At 46.8% G+C, this 12,866-nt stretch overlaps 1 protein-coding gene across 1 annotated transcript; it reads right to left on the bottom strand.

Moving 5' to 3' along the window:
* Positions 1 to 7,813: 7,813 nt before the first annotated feature.
* On the bottom strand, positions 7,814 to 10,699 carry LOC308288923 (nardilysin-like; the record flags this gene model as incomplete). Its single annotated transcript, XM_080730397.1, has 1 exon — positions 7,814 to 10,699. Exon 1 carries the CDS (start codon positions 10,682 to 10,684, stop codon positions 7,814 to 7,816), a length of 2,871 nt encoding a protein of 956 aa, XP_080586523.1. The 5' UTR covers positions 10,685 to 10,699.
* Between the last annotated feature and the right edge of the window lie 2,167 nt (positions 10,700 to 12,866).

Raw genomic sequence — 12,866 nt, 5'->3', positions numbered from 1 at the left:
AAAAAGGCATACAATTTGCGCGCATGTGCACGCGCGGGGGGGGGGGGGGGGGGGGGGGGGGGCGGTGGTGCGTCCCCGAAGGTCCGGTCCCTTGGGGCACGCATCGCCACTGATATATATATATATATATTTTTTTTTTTCAAAAAAAATGTTTGAAAATTTTTATTTTTGGACCTCCAACAGTGTACTAGGCATGATCGCGATCGCGAAATTGCATGTTTAACCCCCATACCAACCCCATCTTTCAAACATGGCAGCCATGTTTGTTTACATTTGAAGAAAACATAAGGGCTGCCTTCTCCTGAATGCCTGAACGGATTTCCAAGCGGATTTTTTTGTTTGAAAGCTGTGAAAAGCATGCACATGCATAGTGCATGATCTGTGCACGAATGTGTGCACCAGCGTGCACACTATTTTCTTAACCCTTTGTTGGCGAAATGGCAATATAAGAGGTCCCACTTTAAATATGGCACCGACTGAGTTCCCCTGATACATGTAGCAATTTTTTCATCAATATCAAACAGCAACGACCAGAGGCGTCAATTGGGTATGTTGCAAAACCTTGGCTAAAAGGGGAAAAAATCAAATGAATTTCCTAAAATAAATTCATGCCTGTTGATAAGGTATGGCAACATGACTGGTGTCTTGCTCGCGTTGAAGGCACAAAAAGATGAATCCAATAACGCTGCCAATGGCCATACCCAATTGACACCTCTGGTCATTGCTGGTTGATATTGATGAAAAAATTGCTACGTGTATCAGGGGCTTTAGCCTAGCTCTGGTCCATAGCGTAATTGGAGTTCTCCCTAACACTATGTTCCTCTACCTCCCAAATCCTTGGCAAATCCTCACCAAACCAAAGGTATCAGTGGACAGTTGAAAGCTTACTCTACTTAGTGGACACAGTCTGAGCCCCCCACCACACAATTAAAATACATTTCTAGGGCAAAATGAAAAAACATTCCACCGGATGGTGACACTCTTCTTGGTTGAAGACTGTTTTTAAACAGCGCTTCCAACGTTGCAGAGTTGAATAACACCCAATGAGACTAATGCTCTGTGTAATTCGGTCCTCTGACCTGCGCGGCAGTAGTGAGTTGGCACCTTGATGGCAACGAGCCGACGACAATTTTTTTTTCATAAATTAACTTGAGCCCTGCTTGTAGATCTGACAGCTACTTTTGATACTTACTTGGAATGCCTGCAACAAACTCCTTAGAGTCTGGCAGTCCGGCATTTCAACCTCCACCAAGGTCTCTTTCTTCAGGGCCTGTGTTGAAAGCATCCTGCTATACGGTGCTGAAACGTGGACTATGAAGAAGGAATTACAAGACCGGCTTGATGGCACATATACAAGACTCCTCATGTGTGTCAAAAACCTCTCCTGGAAAACTCATCCAACCAAAAAGCAGATCTATGGTGAACTGCCGCCAATAACAACAACCGTAGCACGTCGGAGAGCAATCTTTGCTGGTCACTGCTACCGTTCCAAGGATCAAGTAATATCAGATATCCTGCTATGGCGGCTCCCCCAATGGTCCAGAGGAACCAGGCCTCATACATATCCTGACACCATCTCCAGGGACACAGGACTTGCATTCCAAGAACTGGGAGCAGCAATGGCCGACAGGACCCGATGGAAAGACGTGGCATCTAGGATCTCGACGACAGTCAAAGGATGATGATGATACTTACTTTTGAAATTGAATCCTGAAAAGTAACAGTTTGGGACATTTATTTTCCACCCAACAACAGTGAGAATAGCCTATACTGGAAGGCAACAGGACAACATTCCAGTGCTAAAAAAATCAAACCTCGGTTCGAAGTGAAGCGGTGAACCTTTATTCTATGTGTTCTAGAGTTATGAACTCTGTGATCTATACATTCTTTATATTCTGAATGAATGAATGATTTTATCTGGAGGGCCGAATTGTCATGTGAAGCTTGACCAATCTAGCCTGATACTCAGCCTGAATTGACATTTCGTTTCACTTCATTATTCAGTCTGAAAGTTCTTCCCCCGAGGGCGATTGCAGGGATGGGCGTTGCCAAAAAGAGGCAGTCTTCAGCGATTGGTTCACCGACCAACACATGACATAGTGTTGTTATCATGGTTGTTATGTGTGGCTGGCTAGTGGCTAGCCTGTTGCTTGCTAGTGCTACTTGCTAACCAAAGAAACAGTCAGAATAGGAGCACTACGAACTAGTAATCAAACACAGCATAACATGCCTGCAACTGGTGTTTCATAGCGAGATCGATACGATCGCATTTTACCGCAATTTGCCGCATTTTAGCGCGACGCGATGCGCGGTACGGTACGGCGGCGGCGCTGGTGTACTTGGAAACACTCATGAGTTCTTGGAAACCCCCACCCACGCTGATCACAAGACGCTGATTCACGACGCTGATTCGCCGTACGGATTTTCAACCGAGGCAGGACTCTTCAATGAGAGCACTTCTAGACCCCTGAATCGCCAAAACAAAAAATGTAAAGGGGTGTGGCTAGCGATTCAGGGTCTGGAACTAGGCTATGACCAATCCTCAAAGTATCCAATCATCAGACCGGGACGGACACTACACACATACGTACGTACGTACGGACGGACGGACGTACGTACGGACGGACGGACGAACGGACGGACGGACGGACGGACGGACGGACGGACGGACGGACGGACGGACGGACGGACGGATAAAACCTATTCATTCTGAACTGAAATGGCCATATATGGACATGGGACACACATTTTGCTTTTTGAAAAAGCCTATTCATTCTGGACTGATATTCTGGACATACGAGACAGAAAAAAACTGTTCATTCTGGACTGAGAGTAACCATATATGGACATGAGGTGACATACATTTTGTTTTTGAAAAAGCCTGTTCATTCTGGACTGAGATGACCATATATGGACATGAAACACACATTTTGTTTTTGAAAAAACCTGTTCATTCTGGACTGAAATGACCATATATGGCGTGGGACACACAAAGCCACTCATTGGAAGCGGCTTTCACCGCTTCAAAAAGCCCTAATTGGCTCCAGGACAACATACTGTATACTGGCATCCTGGGCTATTAGAGGCTGGGAGCCACTCTCCCAGCATGCCCTGGGGCGCCTAGCGCTCTGCTGTGTTGTTTTATGGTCCTTTAATTGACTTACTGTTTACAATGGGAACGTGTTGGGGGAGAGGTTATGTGCTTTATGTTGTGTCAATTATGTATGTGTTTTGAGTGACAGGGGGTAAATGGAAGGCGACAATCCCGCCTTGTGATGCCATGTGTCGGGGCTGGTGGGGCATGGTGGTGTTATAATAAAAGTGCTGTTCCTGTCCAAAGCCGTTGTGATGTGTTGGAAGCTTGCAAGAGCAAAACAAAACAATATGAAATGTATATTAAATAATTTCGGTCACTTTTACCTAGTGAACAAAACGTTGTGTCTGCATAAAGCAGGGGTCTTCAACGTTTTCAGGCCAAGGACCCCTTAGTTGAGAGAGAGATGAAGCAGGGACCCCCAAAAACTTTTCATAGATTCCATAGTTTCATCGTTTGACAGCCCAATCATCAGTGTATTTTGGATTCATGTCAATTCGTGTTTTCAGATATTTAACCACTTGAACCGTCAATACTTAATAAACTTTACCTTTCACTCTGTACTTAGTCTGCTCTTTTTCCCCTCTACACCAAAGCTCTTAGCCGATAGTCTGTGTGGCTAGCTGGTAAGCAAGCTGTCTGTCTGCTTGTAGATCTGCTATTTTTGGCTAAAGTTCTCAGAATATGGACACTAGGGTTCACGTGGTTAATATAAAAAAGAAGAAAAAAGGTTTCTATCACTCAAAGATTTGGAGGACCCCTGTAGCAACTCTGAGGACCCCCTAGGGGTCCCGGACTAGAGGTCTTCACGGGGGCCCCGACCCCGAAATTACCCGAGGACCCGTACCGGGTTCGAGTTCTGTTTAACGTGTGTGCTGTGCTGTGTTTAGGCTGACCTAGGATCAGATTCAGGTCCGTTATTAGCCGCGAGGCAGAGACATGAAGAATGGCTGTGTAACTGTGAGATAATAATGCTGGTCTAAGATCAGATTTACAGCGGGGAAAAAAGAGCTTGGTGCGTGCGTAATGCATGCGTGTGCGTGATGCGTAGCAGCTACTCCAGGCTGATGAGAAAGCACTCGCCTACAAGTTAAACCATGACAAACAAACCGAAAATGACTTACCTCTGTTGATAGAAAATAGCCTAAAAGTATTCCTTTATCCCTGACATTTGTTTCGATGTTAAAGATTCCTTGGCAGCCTTCTTCTGCCTGTCAATCAGTTAACAGTGCACGCCGCACAGCTGCCATGAGTGAGGGATCTCGGTACATGAAAGGGGGTTTTAATAATGATTAAATGGTCGGGTCTCTCGGAACCTCGGAAATAAAAGGATTTCGGGACAACATGTCACGGGTTTCGGTCATTAAAAAAAAGAAAGAAAGTCGGAACGGGACGGAATCGGACGAGACCGTTACGGGGCCACTCGTGTTTGGTTTTGTAATTTGATTATTATTTCGGATCAGGTCGGAATCAGTCGAAATTTGACGTGTGTTTTGATTTCGGTTAGTTTTTTTGGACCCGTGAAGACCTCTATCCCGGACCCCCTGTTGAAGACCCCTGGCATAAAGGACGGCTTCATCAGTTTTCAACCAATCGTCCATTGGCAGCTGATCAATGGAGCCAGGGTGTGCAAGAGACCCCCCTATCAGCCGTTGCCCGTTGGAGTAGCAGTAAAAGTATTGGAAATGGGAAATACTCGAGTAAAGTACAAATACCTACAAATACAAGTACAGTACAACACTGCATGTGTGGCTAGCTGGTAAGCAGGCTGTCTGCTTGTAACTAGTTGCTTCGCTATGATTTCTCAACCGAGTTGGAATCGACCCCCCTCCTCCCATCCTTCTAAGAGATTTTGTTTGATAGGTTGAAAAGATTGTGTTTGATAGGTTGAAAAGTGGTAAAATCGTCCTTTAAACAAAACAACAAAGAATAGTAAGTGAAGACAGTGTGCGGACTCCCTTTTTTTGCTCTCCTCATTAATCTGAAAAGAATAATCGCTATGTAGTTGCAGTCCTAATTTCAATATACCTTCGGGACAGTTTCAATGGAAGAAAAGATCAAGAGTCTAAAAGAGCAGGCTATAATGATGTCAGAACATTTTGCACAGAGAGACCATGTAGCGAAAGGCCCAGCGTACTATAACTTGTGAACTCTTTAACCCATTTAGTGCTCCAGACATGAACGGGTTAAATGTCTAGCGTGCCGCTCGCAGGCTCCTATACGCGTCCAATCCGTCCATTGTCTTATTTTGAAGGCCAGAAGTCCATTGCGTAAACACTTCCGGGTTGACGTCATGACGTCATTCAACGGGAGCGGTCGTCACCCCATGCCGCTTCTAAAATGCCCGATCGATGCCTTTGTTATTATGTTTTTGTAGCGAGAATCTAATGCCATCCTTGGCTTTAAAAGTGTTGTTTGGAGAAAATGGACATTAAAGATGCGATTCCCCGTCGGCCTCCATGTTATGGGATTACTATTTTGTGCACGTGGATCCGTGATGATGATGAATCGGCGAGGCCGATCGTGCCAGGACCTTCCGCCGGGCTATTGGGTAAGAGCGCCAGCGTTACTCTATATACAGTATTTTACGCGAGTATACTCGGGATCGGCACTCTAAATACTTGAGTATTTTTCACGAGTATACTCGGGATCGGCTAGAAATGAGTTAAGAAGAAAAGAACATCCTCGGGACAGAGCAGGGTCACTTTGTTACAGCATAATAACTGCTCTGTAGCAAATCCCATAAGAAGGATAATACATTCAAACTGGAATCTCATTAAAAGTCACCCTTTTCTCCTCTGTTTCTCCTGCCCCCTCCTAAGATGGCTTTTAAAGGGACTAAGCCACACCATTAAAATAACAATCGGTGTGTGTGTGTGTGTGTGTGTGTGTGTGTGTGTGTGTGTGTGTGTGTGTGTGTGTGTGTGTGTGTGTGTGTGTGTGTGTGTGTGTGTGTGTATGCATTTGCGTGTGCGTGTGTGTACGCATGGCATGCCTAATTTGGTAAACTACTTGGCTGATAAGCGCATCATAGCTTGAGCATGCATGCACGCTGCCAGTAGGAAGTAAATCCCTGATTTTTTTCTTCACATATTCACGCCCTTTGTCTGTGTGTGTGTGTGTGTGTGTGTGTGTGTGTGTGTGTGTGTGTGTGTGTGTGTGTATGTGTGCGTGCGTGCGTGCGTGCGTGCGTGTGTGTGTGTATGTGTGGCTGCGTGGCCCCTTACACCTATACTGTACCTTGCATCGCCATTCATACCAATATGCACACATGGAGAGCTCTGTATCTGTCAGTCCTTGTCCCATGCCCATATATGGACATCCCCCTTTTGTGGCCATATATGGAGCAGACTGATTTGTTTGAGCCTGGTGCCATGACAACGCATTGAGGTTAGACAACACGCTCCCTATTTGGGCGTAGCTGCATTGGAAACAGAGTCATGGCGACATGAGCGTGATGACATTGTAATCGCGAACGGACCACAGCGTGCACACGGATCGTGCACGATCCGTGCACCGTCGTGCACGATGGACACGCATGTCGCACGCGCCCACATTAAAAGGTAAGAAAGCGCGAAAGTCACAGTTTGTTTCTTAGCAATCAATGAGCTAGTATAGGTTTGTGTGGATTCATAATCTCAGAACCACTGTCCTGCTGTGCCTCCATATTTGGGCAAGACATGACATCATCATCATCAACTGTTCTATCTCGACCGTGCTTCTGTCCCTCAGGTCTTCGTCCCTTCCCCTCTCCTGTGGACCTCAACCCATTAAGACCTGAGGCAGAAATCTACAAAACCCCTCTGAATCAATCAGTCACACAACGCATCCGTGTTGTGAGGTAGTAGACTGGCTATTTGCACGACTTCTTAAAAGTATTTGAGTGGTGCTAGCGCTCCAATGTGACTTTGTGTGTATGTGCATGTCAGGATAATAAGTATTGATTTCTCCATAGAATGGAGACATTTCTTTCCCTTTTCTACTTGGACAATAAAATGGAGTTGAGGATTGAGTCATGCTTCACATTACCTCACAATCTATAAATAGGAAGATGGAATTATTCTGGAACAGTATTTAGTCTAGTGCATGTGAAGTGTGATGTGAGCACCGCTTACTTCACACAGGTGTGATTTTTATCTTTCTAATCAACTATTTTTTCCATGAATAAAAAAAAAAAGCATTTTCACTACTTTACGTTCCAATGGAGTTTCCTTGAAAAATGTGGAACATGTTTTGAAATGATAATTACAAACAAATACCCTACCAGTCAAAAGATTGGACACAGCTTCTCACTCAATGTGTCCAAACCTTTGCTGGTAGGGTATTTAATGTGTCCAAACCTTTGCTGGTAGGGTATTTACGAAACACAAAATAAAGGGATATGCAGTGAACTGGTTCCCAGGAACAGAAAGAAGCAGCAGTGAGGAGTCGAGGATTAACCCATTATCTCCTCTGACTTACTACTTACTTACCATAACAGGGGGACATCGTTGACCCAGAAGTTAGAAAGCCAGAACACTGTGTGTTTGTCCATCCATCTAGTCGGACTGTGAGTTAGTTTATATAAAAAATCACACCTAGTGTGAAGTGAGCAGTGCTATTTATGAGTTAGTTTTATTAAAAGCAAAGCTTGGCCAATGTGACGCTGGGCGTACAAACGGACAAAGCCGGATGTAGGGCTTAGCTCCTTCCAGGAGCGCCGCTTAAAAATGACATTCATTAAGTGAGGATCTTGTGGTAGGGGAAGAGGGACAGCATCTGAGTGAAAGCCGGAATGTCTGTGACGGGCGTGGCGTCGGGCATCTTGGCCGAAGCGGGGAGGAAGGTGAGCTCGGACACCTCGTCGTACGCGGCGGCGCCGCAGACCTCTCCCTCCTCATCTCCTTCCGGAGGTTTCGGCGTCTTGCAGGAAGCGGCGTCCCCGTTGTTCTCCTCCGGGCCGAATCCCACCACGTGCACGCTGAGTTTGCGGCTGGACCGCCCTCTGTGCTCCTGGAACCAGGAGACCAGCTCGGCCCTGGTCATCTGCTTCAGGGCGTCAGCCTCTCTGAGGGGCCTGTCGAAGACGTACTGCTGGGTGACCACCTCGGACCAGTTCCTGCCCACCTCCTCCTCCAGGTGCGTGTCCTCCCTCAACTTCTGCTTCACCAGGGCGGTGACCTGCGTGTCAAAGGCCACCTCGGTCAGCGCCTCCAGCAGCACCCCGAAGGAGGCCAGGAACTCCTCGATCTTCAGCTCCACCGCCTCCGTGTCGAACTTGGTGGCCTGGGTCACCACCGTGACGGAGAAGCCCAGAACACCTGAGGTGTTTCTGCACGAGGGGTAGACGCGGTAGCCCAGGGTCTCTTTGGTTCGTAGGAAGTCAAAGCAAGGCTCCTCCATGTGCGAGACCAGTAGCTCCACGAGAGCATGTTCCCTCAGGTTCTTAGGTCCAGACTGGTAGTATACTGTGACCTCAGAATTGGCATCGCCCTTGTTGAGTGACATGACCTTGCACAGGTGATGTTTGGGAGGCAGCTCCACCACTCTGTACGCCAGTGGCACCTCTACTGACAGCTTGGAGAACTGCAATTTGTCAATGACATATTGCAGGAACTGTGCTGACTCTGCGCTATTGAAGTTGCCTTGCACCAGTCCCTCGGCATACAGCCGAGCCTTGAAGGCCTTGCTGAAGTCCATCAGGTCCTCTACAGTCAGTCCAGCCGTCAGAGCCTGGTACATCTCCACCATGGACCAGCGAGAGTGCTCCAAGATCACCAGACGCACGTCTGTGCCCAGCTTCCGAGGTTTGATGAGGGCGTTGAAGTAGGTTTTTGTCAGCTGCTCGGAGAACATGCTAAAAACATCGGGGGAGGCAGAGAACTCCGCCAGGTGGTCGATTATCAGGTGTAGAAGCAAAGGCAGCTTGTGGTTGAATCCATCAACCTTGATGACCAGGCCGTGCCCGACGGCCTCCAGTACGTACTCTAGATTGGCCACATCGGCCTCATAGGCCGGCTCGGCCAGGTTGTGTGCCAGGATGTTTACCAGCAGGTCCAACAACACCACATTCTTGGCAGACTGCTGGATTATGGGTGAGATGAGATGACATATGATGTAGGCCTTGGGCATCTTGAACTTGTTGTCCCTCTTGTACCAGAGGCAGCCCCTGTCGCCGTTGGCTATTCTGACGGGGAACTCTGTGTCCGGGACGTCGGAGGGCTTCAGGGTGAAGTCGGTGCAAATGAACTTGTTCTTTGCCGGGAGGAGCAGCTCGCTGCTCAGCTCCATGTCTGCCGTCCACCGCTCCCTCCACTGCTGTGGGATTTCCTCCACACTGTAATGTGTGCCAAACCACTTCTCTCGGAGGGGACATCGGCCCTTGTGCGCCGGTGACAGCAGCATCAGATTGGCTTTCTCTGGAGTGAGAAGTGAGAGTGCTGCACTGATCACCTCTGGTTTGAACTCGAACATCAGCTGATCTCCCGTCAGGAAGTCCTCTTTAGGGAACAGCTGCATGTTCTCACAGATGTCCGCCACGTTTTCTATAGGGTTAGTCTGCTCCTCATAGTGGAACTCACTGGCCAAAATCTCCTGTATCTCCTCATATGTCAACTGCTGTGGGCCCAGTGTCTGCAGCATCCTCACATATTGAAACACAAGATGAACCACATGGTAGAAGTTCTGAAAGCCCTCGTCTGTGAGTGTGATGGAAATGGAGAAGATGGAGGAAGTGGTGTTATTGTCGAATCCAGGCACACAGTCCTCTCCAGACAGATCGACGGCCCAGCACCTTTTCCTGAGTGCTGAAAGTACGCTTCCTGCGCCCTCGTGACCAATCAGCCATGAGATATAATAGATAGGCTTCACCCTGTAGTGCATCTCCTCCTGCGGGGGGAGGGCCCAGGCGATGTTCAAAATGTGATCCTTTTTCACTGGAATCACTCTGTAGAGCTTGTTGAAGGCCGGCGTGTCAAATGGATTCAGTAGGTGTGAGAATTCCGGCTTGGGCTCGTTACCGCTGGGCACCTTACTGAAGATGCCTCGCACCCATTCTTCCAGGGTGTCTAGTTTATGTTGCGACTGAATGGCTAGCGTCATGTAATGGGCAGAGTAGTATCTCTTCCGGAAGGCGCGGAGACGTTCGTACACATTGATGTTCCTCTTCCTCGGCTCGTGCTTCAACGTCTTGGCATTTCCCCAGAAGAACTTGCCCATGGGGTGTCCAGGTGTGGCCAGATGGCCAAACAGCATCTGCTGCCTTTGGGAGTCGGATGGTTTTGCCATCTGGTACTCGCTGTCCACAGCCTCCACTTCCCTCTCAATGGCATCGCTCTTCATCAGGGGACAGATGAAGAACTGAGCCCATCTGTCCAGAGCCTCGCTGAAGTGCGTCTCCTGGACGTCAAACTGGAAGATGGTCCTCTCACAGTCCGTGGAGGCGTTGGAGCTCCCGCCGTACTTCTGCAGGAAAGCGTCAAACCCGTTCTCAGACGGGTACTTCTCGCTACCCATGAACACCATGTGTTCCACGAAGTGGGCGAGGCCAGGTAGGTCGGCGGGGTCACTGAAGCTTCCCACGCCAACGCTTAACGCCGCCGCAGAGAGCATTTCAGAATGCCCTTTCTTCTTCTTCTTCCTCTTCTTCCCCGCGTTGCTCTCGGCATCGTCCTCAAAGTCATCTTCATCATCTCCCAAGGCCACTGGACCATCCTCGTCTCCCGAGGCCACTGGACCATCCTCGTCTCCTGACACCCCTGGACCAGCGTAGTTGGATATGAGCAGAGCTCTCAGCCCATTCTCCAGCTCAATGTACCTGTACTGTTTGGGATCACTGGGTGACTTGATGATGTCGCTGTCGCCGATATTGTCCTCTCCTCCGCCTCCTGCTGCTGCTGCTGCTCCTGCCTCCGGGGCCTCTCTCCAGGCCCAAGGTTTGCTATCGTCTGAGACACTCCCTTGCACCGAGGCCACGGGTTCTGTGTCATCTGGGATGTTCCTTTGCTGCATAACGAGACACCAGAGCTTCTCCGCGTCCTCAGCAGAGACAAGGCATTTCTCCCTTTTCCTCCTCATAGTTGAGCTAGTTAAGATATGTCGTAACAATGACATATTTCTGATGTATGGCTCCAAAGTTTGGGAAAGGTTTCAGTCTGATCAGATCCATATTTTCTTTCATTATAAAATGTATTAAAGTTAATAAATATTGATAAAACGGGGGGTAAATAAATAGGATCCGAAGAAATGGGAAACTGGCTGGTCCAACGGTGTGTGAGATTAGCTCCGGACACACCCGCAGAATTGAGAAATATTGGGACGCTGTGTGCTGATGGCTATGGCCTAAACAAGGCTGTTTGTGCCATGCACTGGCTGTAATCCAATTAGCAGCCACTGTTTGCATCTATTGTTTGCATCTATTATCTTTACTGTTAACCACTTGAACCATACCGTCACGAACATTAGGAAAACATTTCTGTTTCTGTCAAAGGTTTTGGCAAAGATATGTGGTGTAAAGGGGGAAAGGGATATTAGATCTTGCCCAAATATGGAAGGGAAGGATATGATATGATATTCACAAAATATGGAGAATATTCAGCTGGCGACAGCTGCAGACACAAACAGAAACCCAGACTCACAAGCACAGACACACACATCCGCACACATGTGTGCACAGACACAAGCGTGCAGACACAATCGTGCTGACACACAAGTACGCGGACACACAAACCTTATTGTAGACTGCTTCCTAGGAGCAACACCACAGTAAGAATGAGCTGAACTCTGCTAAACTGCTATGATGTAATGACATCACACATTAACCTGTCCATTTAGGCTATGACATCAGTCATTATTCTGTCCATTGAAGTGACATCACACATTATTCTGTCCATTCTAGTGACATAGTCATGCTGGCAGACTTATTTTCATTATAACTGTCCTTGTCTTTTATTTCTTTTGATCTTGATTTTGTGTGCATGCATGTATTTATGTATCCCCTTTGGGACCCCAATTTAAAAACATGTTTATTGTTAGACATGATTTATTATGATTTCTATCATTTGGTCCAGAATTCCTTTACTGTTTATGTTCTGTACTGTAGGTATACTGTAGAGACTACAGTGATATACTCGGATCAGAATAAACCATTCTTGTTCTTGTTATACTTGTTAGTTTACATACTGAATGAAGATTAGCTATCAATCATTCTCCATTGTGCTCAATGTCCCATTTCAAGTTTTCAAAATGTTCAAAAATCTTTTGACAATAGCAGATCTACAAGCTCACAATGTGTTGCATCGCGATGTGAGCTTGTAAATCGTCTATTTTCGGAGTAGGCTACCTCTGCATTATGCAGATGTGACTTATAAGGATTGGAATGTGACCTGAGGGCAGCAGGGCTGAAGTAGCTAATGTATGTTTTGTAATAATAATCAAACTCTACAAATTAACTAGTAACTAAAGTGTTCAAACAATTGTAAAACGTACACACTTTGTCTCTGAGATGTAATGTCAACGTATTGAAGATTGGAAATACTGAAAACCTTGTGCTTAATTAAAGGGATATTCCACTTTCAACAGAGAGCAGTGGTAGGGCTTCTCTCCACACACACACCCATTGTAACTTCAAACTCCATTTTAACCATGATAGATTCATTAAAAACACCCATTATTTTTTCTGGAGACTCATTTTACCTTCCTAATACGTGAGCATTTCGATAACTTTTTTCATTTATTTTTAATAATTATTTGAAAAAATGGAAAAAATGAAATACAAAAAAATAATTATTAAAAA

This window comes from Nannobrachium achirus (assembly GCF_963921795.1).
Source record: "Nannobrachium achirus genome assembly, chromosome: 7".
In the NCBI taxonomy this organism is placed as follows: domain Eukaryota; kingdom Metazoa; phylum Chordata; class Actinopteri; order Myctophiformes; family Myctophidae; genus Nannobrachium; species Nannobrachium achirus.
The sequence above is the reverse complement of the archived record's forward strand: the minus strand, read 5'-3'. Positions and strand labels throughout refer to the sequence as shown.